This window comes from Gymnoscopelus microlampas (genome assembly GCF_963454915.1).
Source record: "Gymnoscopelus microlampas genome assembly, chromosome: 12".
In the NCBI taxonomy this organism is placed as follows: domain Eukaryota; kingdom Metazoa; phylum Chordata; class Actinopteri; order Myctophiformes; family Myctophidae; genus Gymnoscopelus; species Gymnoscopelus microlampas.
Window position 1 is genome coordinate 30,782,006 of NC_139949.1, and position 27,876 is coordinate 30,809,881.

Below are 27,876 nucleotides of genomic sequence, written 5' to 3' on the forward strand. Positions count from 1 at the left end.
GTCGTTGCACGGACTCTCGCAGGAGGAGGAGGAGTGGGATTTAAAAACTACGTAAACAACTTCAAACAGAGACACTATTGTATTTGAAACAGTGTCACTTTTCATTTGTATATTTGTGTTATCTTTTCGGCTAATAACCGGCTGCCAGGAGGACCATGCCACCCAAAAAGCGTAGCTGTGCGACAGTTAAAAGTGTCTCCCCATCAGACAAGAAGGAGACCCCAGAGTTCTCTATTAAGAAGTAAGCTATACCCGCAGCGTTGCCATGTCCGCTTATTGTAAGCGCCTTTGGGCTTGTTTATCTGTAAAGTTGCTTGTAAATATTGGTGGGTTGCGATTTTTTTGGGCTTGTTTCTAAAGTATTGTGGCTTATTTGGGGCTTGTTTCCTAATGTCGTTTAAACCATTGTTTCTCAAACATTTTCAAGTCAAGGACCCCATCTGAAAATATGTTAAGCCAGCCCCCCCCCCATACAAGATTTGTGTTGCTAAAATGTTTAAAGAATATACCCAAATTTTTCAAATTTTCTTCAAGATTTTCTTTTTAAAATAGCAGATCTACAAGGTTGTAGATCGGCTATTTTCAAATAGCCAATGTATTCTGTTTAAAAGGGCGATCGGGCTCGCTTCTTTTGGGCTTGTTTTCATAGACCTGGTTGCTTGTTTCTCTCGCAAAACCTGGCAACACTGGCTACCCGGTCCACGCCATTAACAGAAACTATATATCTGTTCTAATAGTAATAGTGAAGTTTACTGCGTTACAAGACATGATATTGTTTATCAAAGTGCTACTTAATTCCATGGCGATGGCATTGCTTTGTACTACTACTGTATTGTATTTGACAAACCATTAGCTAGCTACACAACATGATACATTCGACCTCTATCTGTCGATGAAAAGCATCCAGTTAAACATATTTTGCCATTTTGTTGGTGTTTGTTTGTTGTGTCAAATATTAGGCATAATGGGGGACCTACAGATTGACCTCTGACCCGGTTAATAACTGCTCAATTACGATGTATTGATTCGATGAATTGAATACACAGGACCCCAATGATAACAAGTCATAGTGCTTTCTTGGGTTTAATCATTTTAGCTTATCCTTTTCTATACAACTGTATTTTCTGTGCTTTTTTGTTGTTGCAAACTGTTAACAAAGTAGTCAATCAATCAAACAAACAAGCAAACAAACATGTACACAGCAAAGTAATCTGTTAATCCAAAAAGAGTGTACAAATGGAACCAAATGAAATGGTATTAGGATTAATTTGGTTCCATTTGAACATTCCCAGAGTTACATATGGATAAATGAATTATGCGTAACCACACTATGGCATAGTAAGTCTATGTGTGTCTTGTACTTAAAGGTCATTGTTAGTTATACAGTATGTTCCTCTGTAGGCTACTCCCAGCCCAATATGTTCTAAAGTTTTTTTCGTTTTGTTTTGTTACATCCAACTAGACACAGGGAAAAGGACACAGACTTTCTGAGCCTATGTAAGAGCCTTCGGGTGACAGACACAGTGTGTGATCGAGCCTGGACGTTATGGAAGGCTGTTCAAGAATCCATGGATGATGCTCCCGTATGTATCCGTCTCCAATGTATGAACATCTGGGCATACACACAGAGCAGTAAACCCAACCCATGTTGACAATAGTCGCGGGTCCAGATGTTACTGTATATGTGAGGTGGAATATATTGTGTATAAACCACTCACCAAGCATTATAGTGTTATTGCCTTAGTACTTCATTCTGTGCCATGAGTCTCGAAGTGCTGCTCTTGGCATCTGTATGAACTTAAGCCCAACCTTTTTATCTGAATTAATTTTTTTGATGGAGAATGTAGGCTCAACACCCAGGTAAAGGTAGATTGGTGAAAATTGCATTGTGACATAGTGGGTACATGACTATGTTATAACAAATTGGTACAGTCAAATGTATTAAATGTTTATATCGTTCCACATCATGATATTATCTGAACTTAATCATATAAGAACTTGAATATCACTATCTGTTTGTTGCCACTAGCCTATGAGCCAGACCTGCACATAGTCGCACTGTTTCTAGAAATTATTTTGTTTTGTTTTGCAACCTTATAGATTTTAAAATGTTTTTTCCTCAACCTGTCGATATAGGACATGCAAAAACGGCTCTGGGGCGCATGCCTATATGTGACTGTGACAGACCTTGATGTTGCCAGTTTTACTGTAACACAGATTCAGAAAGCTGTAGATCTGAAGTAAGTATAATGCATTCATTACTGGGGCGGGAATAGGACTGCATAACTTGTCTACTATGGAATATTTTGTTTATTTTATCTTTTTTGTAGTTTGAAGCAGTTCCTGGATTTGGTGAGGAAACTGGATGTGAACGTGGATACTATAAGCACCCAAGTTAATTCAGTACTGACCCGACTGGAGAAGAAGTATGATGTGACACTGGCTCTCTACCAGAGGTTTGAGAAGTGAGTGACAGCGTAGGAACAGCACAATACAATAGCTTAATTCATTCTCTGTTTGTCACTTCATCACTTCTCATAGACCATTTTCACATGGCAGCCATTTTGCTGTTAATAACCACCCTGTCAGGGGGATAATAAAGGCTAACAGTTATATTTCTATACACCTGTGCATTTTTCTATTTTTTTGGTTATGAGTTATTCATTGATTATTACCTTTGTTTTAATTCCAGAATAGTCAAGAATATCTTCACTTTGGGTTCTGATGGCATGTAAGTTAAAGAACATTGTATCACATTAATTGAATGAATTGTTGCATTCTTCTTTCAACTGTGTGTTTGTCGTCTCACTTGTGATCATTCGTGTTGCACAATCAAAGATGTGAAGTTATTGTTTGATTAATAGCTCCATGTGTTGTGTTTTAAGGGAAAAGGAGACCATTGAGAACATTTGGACAATGTTTCTGTTAGCAAAAGGTGGGTTAACCTTTATTACAGATAAACAAAAACACATTTTGAAGAATGAAAACCACTAGGATGAGGTAATGGGTGGAGCCGTGAACATGCCCTAAGAACAACACATTGAAATGAAGCTGTTTTGTCCTCGTGGTGATGCTTATAGTATTGCCGTTAGATTAGTTATTGCTATTCACACGTTGCATCTCTGCCGTCTACAGGAAGGGTTCTGCAGATGGAAGATGACTTGGTCATATCTTTCCAACTACTGTTGTGTGTTCTGGAGTTCTTCATCAAGCGCTGCCCTCCAGGCCTCTTGCAGCCACTCTACCGTAAGCCTCAGTCTCATGCCACTCTTTTCTCCCTAATTATTCCTTCCTAGGATTTCTGGATAACTGTAACCTGGCTGTGTATTGTGATGGAGGAAATCATGTTTGTGGATCATATTCTTAATACAAGCTGACTGTGTTTTCTTTTAGAATCAGCCGCCAACAAAGCTCCGAGTCCCCCGACACGGACATCTCGTCGCAGTCAGAGCAAAGCTAAATCGCGTCCTCCAGAGCCAGAGCTGGACGTACAGCTGCTTGAAACCCTGTGCAAAGACAATGACTGCAACATGGAAGAGGTATGTGCTCTCCTCTTTACATTAGTTATACTCACTAGTCACTTTACACAGTAAAAAAAAAACGACACCGCTAATATAACACTGTCAGTGTACGAATGTAGCCAAGTGGATTCGTAAATAGATACATTAACAGAGCATTTTACTGTGAATGTATGGACTACATTATGTATGCTAAACTATCATGTATCTATCATGTCCTACATGTTTATGTCTCTAATGTCTTGTGATGTTTCACGTTACATGTGTACCTGATGTTGTTTTCAATATTCTGATGTAAAATGTGTCTCAAGACAAATAAAGCTCTGAGTATCTCATCTCGTCATATCTAGTCTTGCAAACAAAATGCAATATTGTCTCACTCGGTTTCTGTTTCAATGTCACTTTTCAGGTGAGAAATGTGTACCAGACCAGTTTCTCTGCTTTCTTGGAGTCAGTGGACCTCTCAAGATCCCAGGATCTCCCTCAGGTAGGGTTAGCATGTCACATCAACTGCTAGCAACACTGTTTATGTTGCTTTTATATTGCACTTAAATCCAGCCCTCGATCCATCACTTTTCCATGTACTGTACAGTGTACCTGGAGACTTTTCATGGAATGTTTGGTCATGAAATATTGTTGAAATGTCCATATGTCAAAATGTGTATTACCGTAACCCTGAAATTCCCACTTTTCTGACAATATTGACCCATTTTACTTGCATTGTCTGGTGGGCATACCAGTAAGACTGAGCACGGATTCTATTTGGGCATCCTTCTTTGATGAAGACAACGATAACATGATCAAATGCTTTGGAATGAGATTTGACTTCTATTTGTTTACAATTTCCTCTAAGGCATATATACACAAGTCAGTGGCATATTAACGAAAAAAACATCACATGGATGCACCTGGGACGTATCATCAGTGTTGTAGCCTGGGGTCATAGGGTGTTTCGGGTCTCGCAACATACTGTACACCCTCGCCCAGGTGACCCAGCCGGGGTTGATCAAGCTTAATGACTGGCACTAACAAAACAGATCATTATGTTTGGTAAGAAGACATGATTGATTGATTGATTCATAAAGCCTCTAAAACAAATGCAAGGACAGGAGCAAGATATTCAACAGTAATGTCTACTCTAAACCACTTGCTTTGTTATCAGATAGCTTGTTCATAGCTTGGCAAAATCATTACTCTTAATATTGTCTATGCAAATCACTTTTGACAGAGCTGAATGAAGTATTATAGTGCTTCACACAGCATCAAAGATAATTAAAAAATACATTGTGTGAGGAAGGAACATCTTGCAATAAACAATAAAAGTGCATAAAAATGGTAGAAATGATACAGAATACTGTGAAATTGGAAGCAAGCACTGTAAAGACCTGATTATTTATTTTCTGTTAATTAAAGAGCTGGAGAGATGGGAACAAACTACTGTTTAACCCATTGAGACCTGAAGTCAATTCTACATGTCTCCTAAATCTCAACAGTATTCTGAAAAACGGATGTTTCCATATCAGTGGTGCTCAATCTTTTTCATGTCAAGGACCCCCAAAATGATATGTATTTGGCCGCGGACCCCCATCAAAATATGTTGTTCCAGGGACCCCCAGAAGCAAAGATTTGAGTTAAAAATGTTCGCTTTAAAAATATATATATTCAAAGATTTGCACACATTTTCACGATTTTTCAAAAATAGCAGATCTACAAGCATAGCCCAAAGTGTGAAAGAATGCTTTTTAGCTCAAATCTAAAAATGACACAGTTCCAGGTCTTAATGGGTTAACTACTGTTACTGAACAAACACTCTATCAATAATTACTATAGGCATGTATAAAAAAATAAAGGAAAAAAATAAAATACACATACAGACTGTAAGAGCTCTCACACCTTTCCAAACCGACAACATTGTTATTTAGCAGCTTAATTGCAGTGGAATCGCTTGCTCGTTTTCCATTGTGCGCCACTCCGCCACACAAAACTTCCATTAGTTTGAACACAATGCCTGTCATTTAGCACCAGCTCTACAGATTAAGCTGCTGTGCGTCAAACCTCCAAACCCATCAATTGTGATGCTGATAAACATTAACCATTACCTCCTTGTCTTGCTGTTGCCATTAGTTTACTGTTCAAGGCTGCTATAGGCATTGCAGAATGTGTGAGTGTCCGACAGCTGTGCAGTGTTCTTTTAGTTCATCTTCTATATTTGCTTTCCATGCATGGTGTCTGGAAAAGGCTTTGTTGAGCACACAGAGTAGTAGTATGACATGGTGGTGTATAATGCAGCGGCACATGTAAAACCACCTGAGACAGGATGTGGTTGTTTGCTTCAAATTGACATACTTATCTGAAGAAGGATAATGGTACATATTTTATAATGCTAGCATTACTGTAGTTGCCTGGTAACAGAGACTGGGCATTTTTCAAAAGTGTTTCACTCCAGCTGGTGGCTAAATAATTATTTGTTCTGGTTGTTATTGGCTTATGTGCAGGATAAAGAATATGTTTTATAAAAGTCATAAGATTTTTATTGTCGACTGTCATATTGTATATTGTTTTGATAGTCTGCCTGTCAGGCTACTGTCATTTGAAGTAGTTGACTTTGCTTTGGCAATGTGTACCGTTGTATTTCATGCCAATAAAGCTCATTTGAATTGAATTAAATGGATAATAGACAAAGTAAACACTGTTGCCATGGATGACCGGGATCGAACCCATGACCTTGTGGTTCAAAGGCGAGAGCTCTACCGACTGAGCTAAAGCTGGGGAAGCTGGAATTAATGTGAATGACAAAAAATGGATCTGGACTTAATCCTAAATACTAATAATGTAATAACTTAACTTTTATATTCACTTTTGATGTGAAGTGTAACTCCAAGTCATTTGCACGTATAATCACTTTGATATGTGAAAAAAAGGTATGCAAAAACAGTATGCATGCTCCCAAATGATGTGACTTGAGACCGCAACCGCCACTACAGATCCCATAGCCCATGGCAAAAATACAAATAAATAGCTTCAACTGCTTAAATTGCACTTTAAATTTAAACTGTAGGCGCATTTAGCACATAAACGAAAGGCAAATGCAGCTAAGAAAATGCTCCATTCACATTGATAACAATTACAAAAAGACACCCACAGAGGCTGAAACAATGTCCGGTGTGATCGGCCCCTACTACCCTGTCTCCACCCACAGCAATCTTAATTGCTGAAGATCTGTTCCTTCATTATTAATATATCACTGTTTAAAGGAGACGAAAAATGGCAGTGTTTGATATAGAGGCAAACTAATGTGGGACTTATGGAAAGAATTCCATATTTGAATTACAGAAAATCTGCATTTTGATTGCTGTTTTAAAAATAAATAATATTCAGAATGAATACTGAACTTTTTCCCCCTTCCCTAGGCCAGTGACCTCAACATGCAGTACGAGGAGCACTACCTCAAGAGCAGAGACTTTGACGGACGGCTATTCCTGGACGGAGATGAGACTCTTCTTTCTCCAAAAATAGAAATGTAACTACATCAGTTCCTCAGTATCCTGATCCTGTAGGCCTTTTTGATTGTTATTTTTCCTAGAGCATATTGCATTTCTTTAACATTAAATCATTATTTACAAAAAACATCCAGGATGCAGGTGGAGAGAACGCCAAAGAAGAACCACCTTGAGGAGGAAGTGATCATTCCACCCCAGACACCAGTTAGGTGAGCACCCTCTTAGCCAGGCTTTCATCTGTCCATCCTTCCTTAATATCTTTACTTCCCAGAAATTAGAAAGAATTACCTGATCTGTACATGATTATTTATGGAAGCAATGCTGAGCGCACATATTCTTTTTAACCAATCTTCAAACACAAATATCATCAATGGCTCCTTGATGATAGTTGTGTAGGGAGCAAAGAAATAGTCCTTGACCAGTCACAAGCCCACTTCTCTGACCTTTAGGTTAAAAACAACAGCCATGTCCCTCTAATGAGCTACTTCCCTCTTTACGCAGAATGCACAATTGTGAATGTGTATTGACTATATGATCTATATGCATTCTCGTGACCCTGAAGAACCACCACGTGCACATAATGCTTACCTTTTCACGTGGTTCTCAGCCAACGAGGCATACCCCAGGCCTAATGGGGATTGTTAGTTGAAACGGATTGGAAGGAGCGGGGGTGCATGTTGAAGCCAAACATAATTCATTAACCACATGACCCCTAGTGTCCCTACTCAGAGCCTGTCATAATAGGCAAACATTCTGTGAAAATCGTGTGGAGCATTGTGATCTTATATATCTACTATTTTTGGTTAATTATGTGGCTAATAGATGGACACATCAATTTATCTACACATTAATAGCCCATGCAGGAGTGTAGTATTCTTGTACTTTGTTGTATAAATGTGTGTAAGGCATCCTCAAATGTGTTTATTTCAGTGTATGGACCACAGTCTGAAATGTATTGCATATGTCTGATCCCATCCTTCTGTTATCAGAGCCGCCATGAACTCCATTCAGCAGTTGAGGGTCGATCTCACCTCCAGTGGGGACCAACCTTCTGCTAACCTCGCTATGTATTTCAAAGTGGGTCTCCATTGGCAACATTTCTATACGCAGTTCCACAATACACCACTTGTTTTTGACATAACAGCCTTTCATCTCCTACCATTTCCCTTCTCTCCATGATCAGAACTGCACAATGGATCCTACGGAGGAGGTGCTGAAGCGAGTGGAGACACTTGGCCAGTTGTTTGGACAAAGGTTTGCGCAGGCAGTCGGCCCACGTTGTGTGATTCTGGGCAAACAGGTACCAGTTAATACTCAAAAACACAATGATGATGTGGTTGTGAATACAAGAGACGCAACACTCAAGTCTATTATATTATTTTCTACCTTTCAGAGATTTACCCTTGGTGTGCGCCTGTATTACAGAGTCATGGAGTCGATGCTTAAATCAGTAAGTTGAGGTTGTTTTTTAATGAAAGATTACAATGCGTATATTTTTTTCCCCCATTGATTCAAAGAGATGACCTTGCTTTCATGAAATACTTTTAATTTTATAGGAGGAGAAAAGATTGTCGGTGCAAAATTTCAGGTATGTGTCCTCAAGTTTCATTAAAAAAGCATGACGGATTAATCAACTGCTGTTCTCACATGTGAATGCATACAAGCCTCTCTTTGGTTCTGATGTGCAATGATGCATTCGTTACCTTGAGATAAAACATGTGATTTCCGTTCCAGTAAACTACTCAACGACTCCACATTCCATACATCACTGTTGGCGTGTGCTTTGGAAGTGGTCATGGCAACATATGAAGGTAGCTCCCTAAATACAATTTCATAAAGTACAGGTCAGTTTCTTCACTCTCAGAGTTAAATTGACACTGATTTTACAGTGAAGGTGTCCCCCTGTGTCCTTTTCTACTTTGTCACACACAGCAAAATGGTGTTGATAAATATGTCCACATCCAGTGGATATTATTTTCAGGGTATAATTTGTGTCAATTGCCCCTCATAAACAGGGAACTCATTCAAGAGTGGGGGCTACAACCATGGGAGTAGCGCTGACTCCGCGGAAATGGACCTGTGCTTCCCCTGGATCCTGGATGTGTTCAAGCTAGCTGCATTTGACTTTTACAAAGTCATCGAGAGCTTCATCAAAGCTGAGCCCAGCCTGAGCAAAGACATAGTCAAACATCTGGAGAGCTGTGAACACCTCATCATGGAGACCATTGCATGGAGAACGGTCAGTTTTTTTTTACACAAAGCCACATTTTTTATTCAATGTCATTGAGTGTGAAGAGCCAATGCATTCTCATTCTCATGCCCTGTTCGTAATATTTTGTCGCTTGGTCGGTAGCATCCGATGCTGATGCAGAGAGAGGATGCCCTTTCATGTATCATGTTAACAGTAACGGAATGATCATAATCCACTTGTGCCACTGGTATTAAATTCAAACAGTGCTGAGTACATAGAAACAGGCTTCACTCAGCACAGGCATTCGCTGATTTCGCTCGACTAACGCCTTAACGGGGTGTGCCTCATGGGGCTCAAGCTCGCTTCTCTATCAGCCTTGTTGTCAGTGTTTTTAACTTGTTTTCAATGTTTTTAATTGTAACATTGTCATGTTTTTAATGTTGAGTCTACATAGTCTGCATTCCGTCGTCATAATCCCTTGTCATATTTGGACCTCACGTCTCTTGAGAATGTGTAGGTAGAGCACATATTAGCATTAAGGAGACATTGAGGGCCCTGTTTTGGGGGAGGCACACTGGCATGAGGTGCACAGCGCACAGGCAAATTCACAACCTGAGGCATATTGCCACATTTCTTTTACTGTTTTTGGTCCTTTGGTGTCTCCCAGATGTGGGAGGAGAGGTCCAGTAGCAGGTGTGTAATGTCTAAATCAGCAGTACACTACACAAGGACCACAATTTCGGGTTCTCACCTGACAAAGGCCAATCTGTAAGCTTACAACGTGTTGCAACTATTTTTCTTCTTTCTTTTTTATAAAATTACATTTTCGCCTATAATGACATGCCCCAAATAGATATGCCAGGTTGAACGTGGTTAATGAGTTGGAGTCCCATACAGTATTTTCATGGGTTGGGCATACAGTGTTAGGAGATTACACAAGTCTGCAGCTCATTGTCGTGAGGCAGTGAAGCTCTCATTGGCTTCCAGTGCCCCACTGCTGGCAGGCTCCTTGTGTACTAGGCTGCTGGAAAAGTAGTAGATGAGCGGGTTGAGGCAACAGTTGGAGCTGGCTAGTGACAGCACCACAGGGTGCAAGACTTTAGTCACCTTGGCCAGGCTGCAGCTGTGCAGCAGCCCCACGTGTGTGAGGGTGTACCCTAACAGGTTGATATGGTAGGGGGTGAAGCAGAGCAGGAAGACGGCCAGCACCCAGTAGATGACCGTGAGGGTGTGCTGGCGGCTGAGGCGCTGCCGGTGTCGAGGGTGTCGGAGTGCTCTCAACACGCTGCAGTAGCTGAAGACGAGCACCGCAGTGGGCAGCACGAATGCCCCCAGCACCAGGCCTAAGGCCGTCAGGATGAGGCTGCGCTGGGGCAGGGAGGACGGGTCCATCAGGCAGGGCTGATGATGGTGGGCAGCAGCCGAGTGCAGCAGAGGCAGGGCCACACTCAGCCCCAGCACCAGACACCATAACCCCCCACTGACCAGCAGGGCGGTGCGCAGCCGGCGCGGGGCTGACACCAATGGGTGCACCACGGCGAAGTAGCGATCCACGGCGATGCACACCAGGAAGAAGATGCCACCATACAGGCTGATGTATTTTAGGGTGAAGGTGACCTGGCAGAAGGTCCCCCTGGGCATCCAAGAAGACAGGTCGCCAGACTCTGTGTGCAAGGCCCGGGACTTTAGGTGGTAATAGTAGATCCTCAGTGGCAATGAGACCACGAAAAATAAATCCGCCGCGGAGAGATTGGCCATGTAGACGGCTGTGCTGGTGAAAGTGTAGGGAGAGAGCCACAGCCGGCGCAGAGCCAGGCTGTTGGTGGCCAGCCCCAACATGAAGATGACACTGTAGGACACCTGGTAGAAGATGAAGCGGTAGCTGGTGTCCACCGTGCAGTTGGACAGTGAGTAGAGTGGCTTGGTCACAATGTCAGTGTTGTTCCACAGCTCCATTACTCAGTGTGATTATTACTGCGTCTCCATCATCATGTCTGGAAGAAATGAAGTATGTTGAAGTGAACAACAGGTTTCATGAGTAAATATCCAGTAGCTGCTGTTGAAGAACCTTCATTTAACCAGCCAAAAACAAATTAAAAAACATTGTGGCCAGAGGGGAAAAGGGGGCTAAACTCTTCATGAAAGATGTTTATGGGAGATAAGGACAATATTTAAACCTGTGACCAGTGCAGCTTTAATTAACTCAAAATATAGTTTATGGAGTGTAAATTTGCAGAAGGGCGACCTGAAAGTGGGACCACTGCTGACACAGCTGAATTGTGTTTGATGTGCTGGATGAGAGTCAATCCAATTCTGTCAACAAAATCTTAACTGCCGCTCCCCATTCTCATAAATCATGCTTACACACACACACACACACACACACACACACACACACACACACACACACACACACACACACACACACACACACACACACACACACACACACACACACACACACACACACACACACACACACACACCTGGTACCACAGTACATGGAATTTTCCACTTTCCATCTCAAGGTGTTTATTGTCACATAATACACATACAATACAGTTAGTAGCAGCATTATAGGCAATGTTTATATAGACATACTTGTACTTAAAGCTTCATCAACAGTGTGGTAACAAAACAGAAGTAACTTTAGTTGTAAAATTCAATGCAATGTATTTGTATTCTGGCAAAATCAAATTAAAATGCCAATTTAATACAAATAAAATGTCTCCCCTGCAGTACCACCATCTGTTACCCTGTGAACGTAGTGATTTAAAGGGGAATTCGTTTTTTTCCCCCTTTCCATATGATATTGAGATGCCCTGAAATACCGACATTGATTTTCTCTTTAGCTGTTCATAGCTATTCAGCCATCCTTGGTTTAGCAGATGTGATCCATATCATGTCTGTTTAACATGAATCCCATTCATTTTAGTCTTTCATTCACTTAGCTTTTACTGATCAAGCCAAAGATAACAGAAGTTGAAAATATTATCTGGAATTATTCCAACATCTTTCTCTCCGTTTTTGTTGTTTTGTATTAGTTTGATCAAGTATTATTATTATTTCTGCTGTGAGGTGTTCTAAAGTAAATAGTGACCAACATATCGTCAGGCAGAAACCTTTTATGTTATGTCATCTTTTTATGCTTTTTTTGTAAATTAATGCTGTATCTACAGTGAGACACCAAAGTAGCAAAAATAGACGATCTATGAGGTTTCTACCCGGCAGTAACGATATGCAACAGGTGATTTTAAATTATGTTAATACTGACCCACAGCAAACTGTCAGTAATAAATAAAAGATCAATAAAGTATAACCTTATTTTATATACCACATGCATTTTTATTCATATAGAAGAATATATGTAGATATTTATTGAACTCCTGTATGGGAAACTAGAAATTATTTAAATTATTTGGAATGTCCAGGCTTGGAGTATAAATCTGTTTTAATGTTCAGATTCCACTAATTCACAGTCAGCATGTAGACCTGTATATTTTTGTAATATTTCATTCCTTAAATATGTTAATGTAATAAAATAAAGAATTTGGAAATAGGAAAGACACTCACCAGTATTGGGAATCCATCCACAATGAAATTGTCCTTTCCAGTCAGCAGATGTTCCGCGGAAGGTTGAATTGTCATACTCTACCTGTGAACCTAGTAAGTTTAGAATGACAGCTGTACACTCCATATGTATTGAGTCACTCCCACCTTTACACACATGCTCTGAGCTGCCCTTTTACATACACTTAAGCCTGATTCATACTTCGTCGCACGATGGTGTCGCGCGTCAAAAATAGCCAATGTACAAGCTCGCATTGTGAACTTGTAGATCGGCTATTTTCGACGTGCGACACGTCGTGTGATAAGCATAGATTTGGCTTTAGAGTGCAACAGTAACTCCCCTGGGAATGGTATGGGTGGTATGGGTGGAGCTAAATCATTTTAAAAAAATACTCTATTTTAATTATTGAATTAACAAATGAAGGATATTTTATAATTGTAAATAACAATTATAAATTCAGTATTGAGCCACTATTGCTAAATCGAATTTAGAAAATGTTTGTCTCCTAATACTCAATGCACATAAAACCCCAAAAGGACTCTGTTCTTGGATGCTAGATATTTAGATAAGTAAATCTGATGGACTTAAATAGATGTAAAGCTGCCCATATACAGTAGCTGTCTCTAAGTTAAATGCTCGTAATGTAGTATTACTGTGTAGATTGCCTAATTTTGTGCAACTTCACAAATCTTTTGGTTCTGATATGATGGAATAAAACTTCAGTTTACACTGAAGTTTACACTGAAGTTTACACTGAAGTTTACACTTTTACACTTTTGTCATGAAAATGTTACATATCACAATTACATACTGGAATGAGATCTGTTATCAGCACACTGATTTTGGTTTAGCAGCAGGAACACCATTAGAGGGCAGAAGTTGGTATTCTCCATGTAAAACATGCAAGGGGTCAGAGGAGATACTGGTTGCAAATCTGAGCATGCTCTTCTTGTAAGTTGCTTGAAAGTAGTTTGGCCAATAATCTTTGCACAAATGTGGATTCTATTGTATAGTTTAGTTTTAAAGGGGAATTTCCCCCCACCATTTTCTCACCTTTTCTATGATGGCGCCTAATAGTCCTTGCACTAAATCACGTTTTTTAATAGCCTCGCTAGACGAGATTGAAACCTTGAGGTTTCAATCTCGTCTAGCGAGACTTCCGGTTTAAGCTTCCCCTTTAAGCTTGCTTGGCAGATAGGCTGTAGTACAGCATGACATTCTGAATAACTGGTGAAAAAAACTGTAAAATAATCTGGGTACTGGCTCCAAAATATCTGGGTCTAAATAAGTGCTGCTCTATCTTCTTGCCTTCCTCAATCAGGAGGAAGCCGTTCCCCCCCCCCCTTTTTTTTATATGTTTATGTCTTTTTAGTTAGTAGTTTAGTTAGTATTGATCACTTGAGCATTTTTTTGAGCATCAGCTATGGGGGCTCTATTTTATTATGTCACGGCGCGTGCCCGTGCACGGGCATGTGCACAGAGCCAGTTGCTAGTTGAAATACTGTATTCAACATGTGATTATTAATGTAATTATATTTCTTATTATTTTGTTGCATTGTTAATTTGTTGTTTTTATTTTTGTTTCAATTAAATAATTTTATTTTCCTTTTAGTTTTATATAAAATCCCTTTACATAGACTCACCCACACATAAGTAGTTAAAATTATCAGACAACTTGTCTTTGTCTTGTCTCAGAGAACTGGGTCCTCTGAAGCGATCCCCTTCACACTCTGCAGTGCAGAGACTGTTGTCTCTCATTGTGAGAGGAATGTAACACATTTAATTCAAGTCCATGGCTTTTCTCGAGTAGCCTAATGTTATGCAAAGCAGCCAGGTAGAGGCTATTGACAACGGCTCGCCACTGACGGCGCGAACCTTGAGAGGCTATTGTTTAAACCGCCGCTGGCGGTGCGTGCATGTGGAGCATGCGTGAGCCCCCAGCCCCCATAGTGTCAGAGCTAAGGTGTCGCCGACCCCCTGAGCAGTGAGCACCCCCTAAAGCTCACCCCTGCTGTCAGTCAACATAGATAGTAAGATGGAAGAAAGTGATTGGGCACACTGCCTGGTGGGTGGGTTATATCTAGCATTGAGACAATCTTCTACTCAGCAGAGCTAAAGCCCTATAAAGCAAAATAAGCTCTTAAACTGTTCATTACTATAAATATATTGATTATCTTCTTAGCAATTATTGTATTGAATTATTCCATGTAAATGGCCAATCTTCAATGCTCTGTGAGCTTGTAGACTGGCTATTTTTGCCATTTAAAAAATATCTAATGTTTTTATTATGATTAAATCGATTGGTTTGATTAACTGTTGCACCCCTAACGCATATTACAATTTAATAATAACTTTTGTCTGATTTATCATGCCTTCTCTTAAATATTTGGAAGCTATAATCTACATACTTTCCCCAAGGGGGGCATGTGCATACTTGCCTGGTTTGTTTTCACAATTCTTTCTGAAGATCTGTGATGACGTGAGGTCGTTAGAGACGACCCCTGGGGCTATATCTCAGCAGGAATGTAGCAACAGTTAGTCTAACATGCAATGTTCTTATAAGATGGGACAATTTGACTCACACACTTTGACTGTTTCGTAATCCATTTGAATTGGTGGTGTTATGGCTCTGAAGTCAGTGTGCATAGCAAAAGCGTACACAAATCTCTATTATGCTAAATATCTACAACTAGAGGATTGAAATGATAACTCTGTGAGTGGTTTATGATTGTCCTTGCTTGAAGGACTTTCAGTCAACCTGGAATTTATATATTCTCCTAGGTATGTTTTCCACATAATTGACGGATGATTTTATACAAAGGATCTTGAAATTGTAAATATTGGCCTATGCTTCTGTGCCTTGTAGAGCACACCTACATGTTATCTGGAACCTTGCACCTTGAATTCATTAACTAACATTGGATTCATACAAGTATTTGCCTTATACTCCTGCCTCTAGATTATTTACTTAGTAGCTGTATGATTAATAAGGTAAATGTCTTATGTAAAACATTTTCCTTTAACCTTAACATCTCACTCTTCCAACCACAAAATGGAACAACAGTCAAATACATTTTAGTTTTTATTAATTGATTAATCAATTTTCAATTCACGTTTAGAAAGCATGTTGGAGAAAAGGTTCTGTAAAGTGCTTGGAACATTTTTCGTTCATGCCACAATTATTGTGCAATTATTTGTTGCAAAACATAGTATTTAAAAGAGCTCTAACACTGTTTTAGTATTGCTATGGCAGAAGTCTTTAAAAAGTCTTCTGGGCAGATACTTAGATCTGTGAATTCTCAATGTATTGTGCTGCCACACAGTCTTTTTGTTATCATGCACCAGGCTATTGTTTACACAATCTGTTCCTGAAAAGGTGGTAATGATTCCAAACTTCAGTACTGTTGTTGATTATGCTGAGATAATCTTAAAGGTCCACACTGAACCATTAGATGTCTGTTGGCCATCGGTACACGTATATTAGTCCATGTTTAGTCGGTGAGCTGCAAGCTGGCCAATTCTTCTTGATCCATTTTTATATACTGTATAGTAGTGTATAGACGTTGACAATCTTCTGTTTAAAAAAAATAAATAACTCCACGTCCACTTCATGCCATAGTCATACATATTTATGATGAGTCCCTCTGATGTCCAGTAGATGAGAGAGTTGCTCCTTAGCATCCATAATGTATTTGCTGTGTCCTTATGTATGGTCTCTGCTGTCATCTTCCACTTTAAATAGTTTAGTCTCTCTTTCACAAACAGGCTCATTCTGGCCCATTGACAGGTGTTTGTGTAATTTCTTTGATATCACACTGTAGACTCGCTGTTAAAGACTTTATCTTTTAGAACTTGCAGGTTGCTGTTTGCAGGACTGCACTGTGGGCTACTCACTGGGCTCTCTGTCTGCAGTCTGCTGAAGGCCGTAGATTTTTGTTTGTGTGTTGACTTTCGCCTGATGGAGTTCTGTATGGTCTCTGAGGTGAAGTAATAAATGACTGGATCAAAGCAGCAGTTGGTCACCGCTATGCACAGGGCAATGGGGTAGATGGTTCTGACCACTGTTTCAAAATTGCAGCTGGTCAATGCTTTGGAACGGACCAAGGAATAGAAGACCAGGTTGACATTGTAGGGGACGAAACAGAAGCAGAAGATGAGAAGATGCACGATGATCATCCGTAGGATTTTTGTCTTGTTGAGCTGGCCTCCACGGCTGATAGTATCAGGATTCTTCAGTTTCTGAAGGACTCTAACCGAACAGTATACATTGACCATCAGTGGGATGAGGAAGCCCACTGTTTCAATAAATACCACCACCTTGGACAGTTTGGATACCCACTGCTTCTTGGAGAAGTTCTCAAAGCAGTAGTTTAGATCAACGTCGTCTTGGTTTTTGCGGGAGGTGATTTCTAGGTTGAAGCCTGTGGGTAGGCTGCCTGACAGAACCAGCACCCACACAGCAAGGCAGGCCAGTTTGGCATTCCTCTTGGTGCGAATGGTCTGGGACCGAAATGGGTGCACAATGGCCAGGAAACGGTCCAAGCTGATGCAGGTGAGGAACATGATGCTGCCATACATATTTGTATAGAACAACGAGACGGATAGCTTGCAGAGGAAATCCCCAAATGGCCACTCACGATTGATGAAGTAGAATATCCGAAAAGGTAGAGTGAGAACAAAAAGTAAGTCTGAAACCACAAGATTCATCATGAACGTTGTGGTCTCATTACGCAACTTTAACCTACACGCAAAAATGTAAACAGCAGCCATGTTGAATAGAAGTCCAATTATGAAAACCAGGCTGAAAACTGAACTGTAGAGGGTGTACTTAAATTCATCTCTCCTGCACGTGTTATTGGCGGCGGCGCTCACGTTGTTGTAGCTCGATGAAGTGATATTAGCAGTTTGTAGAGTACTATTATACATGTTTAGAGAAGACTTGCGGTTTGAAACACAGAATGACAAAGTCCAGTTTAACTGACTAAATTCTGGAGTTACTTTAGCTGCAATTATATGATAATAATTGCCAATTTCAAGTAATTTAGTTCACTGTGGGCTGTTGGTTGAAGAAAAGGTATAGGCTAAAAGCTGTCATCAAATGCACCCATGAATAATTTCACATGAGTTATTAAATGTTTTGAAGTATTTAAGGGAGTAGTCTGCCACTCCACTTAATACCTGTATTGTATCCAAAGTCCTTAGGAAGATCTGTATTTGAAGGAACCCCTCCTTTAACCAATATATATCCAGTGGCTCGGTAATGAAGAAATCCCAATTGTTGTCCTGGTTCCTATAATCCTTGTTTGAAGGAGATTTGATGAGATTTGTCCCCTGTTTTGAGTTGAAATCTGTAGCTTTTGCAATAAGTAATGTGCCTCTTAAGTCAGTACTGGCTTCGAGTGGCTTTTTACTGCTCTGCTTCTTTTTCCTGTATGTTCCTGTTGCAGCACCTGTAGCAGTCTCGTTCTAGCTTACTATCGTGCTAAAAAAGGGGTGTCACTCTTCTGTTGCCTGTCCTCTGCCTTATCAGGCGTATAAGCAAAGGCTCTAACACAAAGTGCTCACAGGGCTGGGGGTGGAGTATCTACTAGCCAAAGTCCTCCCATTATCAGCCTTGTGTATGCAATCTGTTGCTGTCTCTCAACAATGGGATTTAGCCAAAGACGGGTGTGGCCCGTTTTCTTTTGTTGCTTACGTTTTTTTCTTCAGCTCATTATAATTTTGTGCTTGAGCCTTATCCTATCTGTTGAAAATATCAAACAATCTCACTAATTTTAATATAATACAGCTAATTGCATGTCATTATTTGGTGATTTTATACAGCCAATTTAACAGCGTTATGTTTCAATTCAGTAATGTTCAATGTTGGATATCTTAAATGCCTGAAGTAGGGAAAGGAATTGAGAACCCAAAATTGTTAATTAGAATTACCAACTGTAAAAATCTACATTGTGTGCCTCTGAGCTCATCAATTATTTTAATCAATGTTTTTAGGAATCAATAAGGGAATTTCTAAAGAATCAGACCGATAAGCAGAATCACTAATGGCATTGGTATCAATAAAATCAAACTTATAATTTCCCATCCCTTGCCTCAAGCACCTAGTGAACTTTTGAAAGCTGTTGCCAATAGCGTCAGCAGGGAGCAGCAAATATGACAAGATGTGGAATGTTGTAATAATAGCATGCCTATACCTGCAGACTAACCATTTGAGTCTGTGATCAGTAAGGCTAATACAATGCCTCATGACCACATTTTGTCGGTGGGCATAGTGACCATCTCTTTATTGAAATGTTCCTTGACTTCTGGCCAACAAAATCATGTGCATTGCTTAGTTTGTCACTATCACTTCTGTCTCTAATTTAGAGGGATTTTTAGAGGGGAAATCACATGTTTTAGTCAATAAAGGTAGCTACTTGAGCACACGCTCTACCTGACTGTATAATCATATGATCTAAGACAGGGAGTGCTACTCCCTACATCAACAAATGTTAAGTCCAAAAGGTATTGTTAGTCATCTGTTTGCATGTAGCCACTGGATCTTGGGTTTCATTGACATGTAAATATTAAGGGCGCATTTGTAAATTATCTGAGCAGTGAATTCCTGGAATGTTGTTAGCCTGTCATGTTTCTTGTTGTTGAATCTGGGTCTAGGAACAGTTCAAGTATAGACAACACAAACTATGTGCCCTCAATCAACCTCCTCAGTTGTCTCAAATCATATTTCCCCAATCAGTTTCCATATTGTGTATTAGGTGCACTTAAAGAAGTTTTGTGACAGATGTTAAATGTGACCAATGTTGGTCATTTATTTTCCACAGGACTCCCCTCTGTTTGAACTGCTGAGACAGGCACAGGAGGAAGGGCCAGCAGAACAGGTTGAGCCCCCTGCCACCTTTAACCAACCTCTTCAGCACAACCACACTGCAGCTGACTTGTGAGTCCACCATTCCACACCATTATACATAACATGTCACACTTGTACATGCAACAAAGTCTGTAAAAGAGTCACTGAGTCTCTACAACATTGCACATTTTCATTTTCAAATGGTTGTGGCTTGTCTGCTTACTAATAACTCACACTTGAAATGTTCATTGGATTCTTTCTCTTGCCCGTACAGATACCTTTCCCCCATTCGTCCAAGCCACTATCCCGTCGCTCCTCCTGAGTTTCCGACTCTGCCCAGTTCTCAATCTGCCTCTCAGGTTTCTACCCAACCTGCCACCCAGGCGGCCAGCCAGACCCCCCGACACCCTAGATCTAACTCGCTCAGCCTCTTCTACAAAAAGTGTAAGCCTCTGCTTGGGTTCTCATCACTAGTTTGCTGTCGACTTGGTTGATTGTATTGAACATATGGGTTTGTTAGTTGTTTTCAATTTGCTCTGTGTCCTGACACCTTTCATTTAACATAACTGATGTTAAACTGATGTTTGTTAAACTGATGTTTAACATAACTGACATAACCTATGATAGCCATCCAACTTTCATTTTCCCCCTTCACTTCACTATGGCCATAAATGTTCATAAAAACTAAGCGATTCTCAGCTGCAGTCTGTGATTGACTATATCTGTGCTTTAATGTAATTCAAATATTTCAATTTAATTGAAAGCAAACATATATTGCAATGAATACATTTGTGGTGATGTGAAGGATAATGTGTTAAAAATATGATGACCTTATTAAAAAATCCATGACACGATTCCCACGAGTTCTAAGTATTAGTCAACGACCCAGGTTTGTGGTCTTTAACCACAGAGTGGCTGTTTAAAAGTTGTTGAAATCCCCCGTTTCATTTCCCCTTTTTCTACCCCACTATTTTCTTAGACATTTTCAAGTGGTGTTGGTGTAAAAGTGGTGTTGAGAGCAGTAGTTCTCTATATTTCTATTTCCATACTCACTACCAAGCAGTAATTTTACCTAACACAATGAAACATCCAATGATCCAATGAAGTGCCTGAACATCTTCAATATTATTGTCTTATCCGTTACCACCTCAAAAACAGCGAAACCAAGTATAAATCAGGCATAACCCTGGTTAAGTCAAGCCCTACAGTAATACACAGAAAATCTTTTATATTTAACCCTATATATTTAGTTGACTGGGTCCTCCAGGGTTATATTAAGTCGAGTATTTCTCTCTATACCAAATCTCTTCACCGAAAAAGCAGATTTACAAGATTACAACACGTCTTGTTGTGAAACGTTGTGAGCCTTTAGATCTATTTTCACAGACTAGGAACGCTTGGGTTCAAGTGGTTAAGATGAAAGAGTATTTGAATTGGTCAAATTAGCAGTAGAATGCATGTTCAGAAGTATAAAACCCTAATGGTCTTCAATATTTCATAAAAAAATAAGGTTATAGCTTATGCTAATTCTTGAACTGGTTGGCTGTTTGTAGAACAGCAGGAACATAGGTTTAGAACGATAATATCAAAACATCATAATCTTTTACGTTTTGTGCGGTTTTTTTTCTTTACTTCTTAAAACAATCTTTAAGGTTATTCACCAATGGGAATCAGCCGTGCACTATCACATACCTACAGTATATATGTAACTTCCTGTTTGATGTATTCTAGTTTGAAACACTGAGGAAGGCCGACGTGCCGAAACGTGTTTCTCTGCTGCGGCTGTTCATCTAAAATAAATCAAGAATATAACTGAAGAGAGTGCGGATAATCCTTTATTGTATGTATCCTCAAGAATCTGCACCCTGTTAAACTCAAGAGACTTGCTCTACTCAAGACTCCCCTTGAGTAGAGCACGCCTTCTCCTGACGGTATTATCGGGTAGGAGAGCTGCCTTCATAGCCTCTTGCAGAGCCACACAGTAGAAAGAAGAACAGTAGTTATTATGGTGGTAGAAGCACTAGTGTAGGTCCTGAAGTTATTGTGTCTCATTGTTTCTCTTGTGTTTCCATCTACCTGCAGTGTACCGACTGGCCTACATGAGGCTTAAAATGCTGTGCTCCTACTTGCTGTCCTCTCATCCTGAACTGGAGCCCATCATGTGGACGTTGTTCCAACACACGCTGCAGCATGAATATGAACTCATGAAAGACCGCCACCTTGACCAGGTAACCAGAACCACTCCTAACCTTCATAGCATCGCGGTCCGGCAGAAACGTTTTACCTTCTTATCTGTTTAGGTTTTTTCATGAATTAATGTTATTGGTCATCTTTAATCCTATTTTATACATTGCCGTGCGAAAGTGGCACACAAAATAGCCAAATTAGCCGATCCACACGCTCGTTGTGATACATTGCGAGTTTGTAGATCAGCTTTTTATTTTATTTCTTTTTTTTTTTTTTTGAAAATGTTCATCTATAATGACATGCCTACAAATAGGGACGCCAGGTTGAAAGTGATTAAGTTTCTCTGTGGATTTTATAAATATTTAACCCATGAAAAGTATGAACAAGAGCTTGTTACTAAATAATAACTACACTGTATCCATTGTAACACAGGTTCTTTTTTCCTTTCTTGAAAAGTACCGGTTTTAGACATATATGACTTTTCCCCGACAGCAAGGATATGCCGTTTAAAAACATATGTATACATAATCTATATTTTGGCTTCTCGCTTTCTTTCTCTTTCCCTTCCTCCTTCTCTCCCTCCGTTACCACCATTTCCCTAACCACTGTTCCTCCTGTTCTTCCAGTTGATGATGTCAGCCATGTACGCCATCTGTAAAGTGAAGAACGTGGACCTGCGCTTCAAGACCATCGTCACGGCTTACAAGAACATGCCTAACACCCATCAGGAGGTGAGGCAATGTTTGAACCATGACTTACCCCACAGGCTGGGGGGTATTCCTTGCACTTAAGAATCAAATAGATGTGTGTGAAAGTCATTTGACCGTGTCGACATAATGTCTCTGTTGCAGACCTTCAAGCATGTGTTGATCACAGAGGGCCACTACGACTCCATCATCGTCTTCTACAACCAGGTGTTCATGCAAAAGCTGAAAACCAACATCCTGCAGTACGCTTCCACCAGGGTGAGAGAATATGAGAAACCAAGTGACCATGTTAATAATTGTACTACCGTCGGAATAAAATGAATGAACATTATATCCTTGTTTTGTTTTTCTAGCCCCCTACCCTCTCTCCAATCCCACAAATACCACGGAGCCCCTATAATAAGTTCCCCAGTTCCCCTCTACGTGTGCCCGGAAGCAATAATGTGTACATCTCCCCCATGAAAAGCCCACGCATGTCCCCAGGGATCATGACGCCTCGCTCCAGGTCAGTACATCATGTTTTTTTTCCTTCCCCTTTTCAAGATTTGTTTTTTTGGGTCTTTTTTATGCCTTTATTTATAGAACAGTAGATTGACAGAAAATGGGGAGAGAGATGGGGATTGACACACAGCAAAGGTCGTCGGGATCGGGACTCGAACCGGCGACACGCTGTCAGGCTGGCGTTGCAGCCTAGGGTGCCTGGACCGCCACGCTGCGGCCCAGGCCAAGAGTTTCTCTCCAATTCAGTCGTTATGACAATTGATTCCTCCCCACACACATTTCTGTGTGTTGTCACTGCTGTTGTATCTTACTGGGTCACCTGCCACTGAGAACCCCCCACCGGGAGGACTCAGAGCCTTTGTCCTACTCCTCCCGCTCAACATTGCCCACTGACATGTGCGCCGTAGGAGTATGTGTAGTACAAATATCACCCTCTCCGCCCGGCTTCCCTCCCCCAAACACGGGCCAATTGTGTTCGAATAGACGCTCGACAAAGCCGGTGGATTCGAACCCCCAGACTCCGCGGTGGTGGGCAGCTACTTTACCACTGTGCCACCCTTGTACATCACTTTTGAACCCATTGATATAAATACTGCCAATATAGTCACAGTAAATTATATCCTCCAACTTAATTCCAGGTCATTTTATTAACCAGTGTTTGTTTTTGTCTTTTCAGAATGCTGGTATCGATTGGTGAAACTTTTGGGGTACGTGCCTATTATGTGTATTCTGCAACATACTAAACAACTGCATCCTACAGTTCTTATATTGACCTGCTTTGATAAGACAATCATGTCCTGCCATTTTTTTTTATTTGTGTTTTGTTTTTCCACTTGCAGCTGTCCAATAGGTTCCAGAAGATCAACCAGATGGTGAGCAGTGGTGACCGCTCCTTCAAGAGGAAATTGGACCTTTGCGCCTCCCCCAAGCCCCTGAAAAAGCTACGATTCGACATGGAAGGCCAGGATGAAGCTGATGGCAGGTTGGTTACAAATGGTCTCATGGCGTACCTGCCTCACTGGTGCTTTGTGATGTGGTCTTCATTGTTGTTTATGGAACAACACTCCCCAGTTCTTTTCCACAAAGTATTGTTATGTGTACAGAGTGAATGATAAATAGGTCATCCTTTTTTTTTGTTCTATGCACCTAATACTTGTGCAACCTTGGCTACTATATTTATAATAATAATAATACATTTATAAAGCACGTATTAAAGCGGTCACAAAGTGCTCTTCATGAAACAAAACATAATATAAATAAAATAAAATGTAAAGTAATAAAATAGAAAATAAAAACTCCTCAGGCTTGTCTTTGAAGAACGGAGGTGTTCTGACAGCACAGTCAACTCAACTCAGGAACAACCAGCAGGTTCCTGCATGAGGGTTAAATGTAGTAATTAGGGGCCAGGCCATGAAGTGCCTTGAAGTAATCATGAAGTAATCAGTAAAATCAGTGTAGAAAAGTTAAAATAGGAGTATTATGTTCTCTTATCCTTAAAATATTTAGTTAAAGGTATAGCAGCAGCATTCTGTCCAATTTGGAGCCATTAAGGGGTTTCTTTGCTTAAATAGTTACTTACTAGGGACCTCCAGAGATACCAGGTGTATCTTAGTCTGCCTGGAGATCCCGCCTCCAGGTGTTTTTTGGTCAACCTCTTTTTTTTTCTTTTTTCTTAAGACATGTTAAAACACAATTGCAATAGTCAGGGTGCGAAGAAATAAAAGCATGTATGAAAAGTGAAAACTCAAAATGTATCTGCCCCTGGAGATATTCCTTAGGTGATAATGAAGGTCTGAATGAACGTGGCTCTCAAAGTTTTGGCTGGGATCAAATAACACACCAATGTTTTGGCAACAGACCTGACATTGTTCAATAAAGAACCAAGTAATGACTAAATTTGAGAATTCAAGTGATCTGGGCCAGAATTGCATGTCTTGTTTCTAGTCTTCAATATCTCCCAGACAATTAATTAAACAGGACACATTTGTATGGTTATTGGGCTTCACTGGAGAATGTAATTGTATATTGTCTGCAATGCATAACATTGGAAGTGTCTATGTATAATATTGCCACGGGAAAGCAACTTCTGTATAAAGAAATGTAACCTTGGGGCACTCCACAAGTTAGTGGCCGAAATGGAAACCTGGTCACTGAATTACATAAAAGCAACAATTCTCATTCTCAAGAGGTTTATGTTAGTGAAGTAAAATAATGTTTATATATTATTATATATACTGTATTGCTAACATCTTTGTTTTTGTTTTTTTACAGCAAAACTGGTGGAGATTCTACAATGAACAAGAAGCTTGCAGAGATTAGTAAGTGAAAACTGTCTGAGAGATAAAGAACTCTAGTTTGAGGGTGGTAAACTGGCGCCCTCTGCTGGGAACTGCTGTACCCAGTGCAGTGTTTTGTAAGCTGCTGTTCCTCAACTCAAACTTTATTTATAGAGCACATTTACAACGACCAAAGATTAAAACAAGAACACTTAAATCCTAATGTAGGTGTATCAGCAATATTCCACTGACAATGTGCATGTTGGATGACTAATGCCTATTACAACCATCTAACCCTCTAACCTAACCTTTTTATTTGGGGAACCACCTAGATTGGTTAGGGCACACAGACCTACAGTATAGTTATCAGAATAAAATAAAATAATTTGTTTTTGTGTGGTGGGTTGTCCTAGTACCATTGCATGTAGTAATAGTAGCTGTGCAAAACGCCTGTAACCAATTCATAGTATTCGCATTATTTTGGGTGCAACTGCATCCTCTTTAGAGGTAGGTACAAGCATGATTCCTTAAGTTGAAGTTTGAGTGTCAACATAAATGAAACGTCAAACTTGACTCCTATGTGAACAATTGAAGTAAAATGGCTTGGTTCATTGGTTCTACTTTAATGTACTGATTCTGCTGCTGTGTCACGCTTTCAAACCCATAAATTCCACTGTTGATAAACACTGTCATTACCACCATCAAACTAGAGGCCATAATTTGATCTTAATCTAATTTCTGTCACTAGCACCATTATGGTCTGTCCTTTGGATGTACGTCTAGGGACATCTGTATGTCTAATTTAATGATGATATATTTTCAATTAGGTTCCACTCGAAGTCGCATGCAGGAGCAGAAAATGAAAGAGGATGCTGAATCGAGGAAGGAGTGACCTTGTCCTCACTGACCTGACATTCACAGTACTGTTTACCACAACATAAACCCTGGTTTCTTTGTGTCTTCCCATGAAGTGAAGTGAAAAAATAGGAAGAGAAAAAACAAAAATTTGGTGTAGATTTTAGTTAAAACTTAAAAGTGTTTCTGTGAGCAATTTTCTTTTGCAGAGCAATATGTGTATATAGAGAACTGTTTTGTTTATGCATAATCACACAGTACATACTCATACAGTGTTTTAATTGAGCAAGGTTTTTTTTTTTTTTTTTACCATTCATTCATTGGATTTGGGGTGTTGGAGTTTCCATGGCTGACCATGTTTTAGACTAACTTTAATTTGTGAATATTATGTGAGAAATTATTTTCACTTATTTCAGGAATGTTCTCTTGCTCTGTTTGTTCTTTTATCATAGTCATCCCTCTTGTGTCGTTGGAACTGCTGACTTACTGGTTTTTGACTGGCATAATAACTAAACTCAAATTTCAAACTCAGTTCCAGTCATGATTATGTTCCTCAAAGTACATCACCTATCAGGCTCTGTTTGTGATGATGTACTCTTCAAATCAATTTATCTTTAGTGTGATATTTCACTTTGGAAGAATGTTCTCATTTTAAATTGCCTATGTCTGTTGTTCAAGACCAGTCGACCTCCACCACTGTCACTGCTAATGTTTAGGCTTTCGGTAGCCATAACAATAAGCTAAACACTAATCAAAATTCAAAATTAGTGGCTATGATGCTCTAGTGATCTACACTTATCTGTTTGTGGTTGACTGTTCATGAACTCTGTCAGGCACAAAGTCAAAAGTCCTCTTGTAATTTCTTGAATGCATTCTCATTCAGTTAATGCGTTCAGTTACATTTTTTATTAGTTATTCACTTTGGTGTAATGTTTATTGTTTTAGTATTTATAACGGACACAAGAAGTCTCCCAGTAACCAGTAAAGTTTCTAACTTATTGGTTAAGTTTACTTAGGTTTTTGTCTAAAATGTGGGTTGGCTGTTGAAACAGTTTTCTTATTTTGTCCATTTGAACAAGAATTTGAAGAAGTGATATTGTAAAAAAGAAAAAAAAAGAAACGTAGGTAGTTAAGATATTTTACCAAAGTGAAATATTCCTTTAAATGTGCTTAATATGTAAGAGTTTTAAAAGAAATGAAACGTGTTCATTTTTATTGAAGTAGCAGTTTGAAGAATGTAATAAATAATTCTTAGGAAATTAATTTTAATTTCTATTTGTCATAGTTATCTGGTACTTAATTGCAGAGGGAGGATGCTACATGCATGTTGTTTTTTTGCTAATCCACAACAACAGGCTCAGTTATTTTCTTTTGCTATCGCCTACATGCAGACCATATTTGGGATTTATTTGGCATTTAGGTTGTGAAAGATACAGCATTCACTATAACGTCAATCATATTTTACCTGTGTTGTTGCCTAACTTTATATTTGTAAATAAAATGTGAAACCCAATGCTTTATGTTTCATATCAGCTGTCATTGATGTCTTACTGTTATACTGCTGTTGTAGTTCTTTGATTGTGAATGCTGTCCAACAGAAGTCCTAATCTAATCTTGGTGTTCCAACAGAGGCTATAGGCAATGTGCATCACTTGTGCTTGCCCGAACAAACCTGAAAGATTTAAATTATTGCCCGCTCCTTGTTTATTTCACCATTGTGAAA

At 39.7% G+C, this 27,876-nt stretch overlaps 3 protein-coding genes across 3 annotated transcripts; 1 reads left to right on the forward strand and 2 right to left on the reverse strand.

Annotated features, from left to right (window-relative positions):
* rb1 (retinoblastoma 1) lies at positions 1–27,677 on the forward strand. Its single transcript, XM_084075235.1, has 27 exons — positions 1–241; positions 1,463–1,583; positions 2,137–2,240; positions 2,331–2,465; positions 2,693–2,731; positions 2,886–2,935; positions 3,136–3,246; positions 3,394–3,539; positions 3,928–4,005; positions 6,929–7,038; positions 7,153–7,227; positions 8,008–8,095; positions 8,202–8,318; positions 8,412–8,468; positions 8,575–8,606; positions 8,753–8,829; positions 9,034–9,257; positions 19,602–19,717; positions 19,902–20,071; positions 21,710–21,855; positions 22,441–22,545; positions 22,666–22,779; positions 22,875–23,026; positions 23,699–23,729; positions 23,862–24,004; positions 25,294–25,340; positions 26,126–27,677. The coding sequence occupies exons 1-27, from the start codon at positions 156–158 to the stop codon at positions 26,188–26,190; spliced, it is 2,739 nt and encodes a 912-aa protein (XP_083931361.1). The 5' UTR covers positions 1–155; the 3' UTR covers positions 26,191–27,677.
* LOC311056735 (lysophosphatidic acid receptor 6) lies at positions 10,158–11,234 on the reverse strand (the record flags this gene model as incomplete). Its single annotated transcript, XM_084073541.1, has 1 exon — positions 10,158–11,234. Exon 1 carries the CDS (start codon positions 11,163–11,165, stop codon positions 10,158–10,160), a length of 1,008 nt encoding a protein of 335 aa, XP_083929667.1. The 5' UTR covers positions 11,166–11,234.
* On the reverse strand, positions 15,510–18,298 carry lpar6b (lysophosphatidic acid receptor 6b). The gene has a single exon (XM_084075236.1). The coding sequence runs from the start codon at positions 17,704–17,706 to the stop codon at positions 16,591–16,593; it is 1,116 nt and encodes a 371-aa protein (XP_083931362.1). The 5' UTR covers positions 17,707–18,298; the 3' UTR covers positions 15,510–16,590.
* Positions 27,678–27,876: the final 199 nt, after the last annotated feature.

Bases quoted from the DNA above. Each gene is read 5' to 3' on its own strand.
- rb1 (XM_084075235.1), top strand. From the start codon at position 156: ATGCCACCCAAAAAGCGTAGCTGTGCGACAGTTAAAAGTGTCTCCCCA. The intron at 7,039-7,152 runs GTAACTACATCA...AAAAACATCCAG, and splicing joins CTTTCTCCAAAAATAGAAAT to GATGCAGGTGGAGAGAACGC. The intron at 8,469-8,574 runs GTAAGTTGAGGT...TTAATTTTATAG, and splicing joins TGGAGTCGATGCTTAAATCA to GAGGAGAAAAGATTGTCGGT.
- lpar6b (XM_084075236.1), bottom strand. From the start codon at position 17,706: ATGTATAATAGTACTCTACAAACTGCTAATATCACTTCATCGAGCTAC.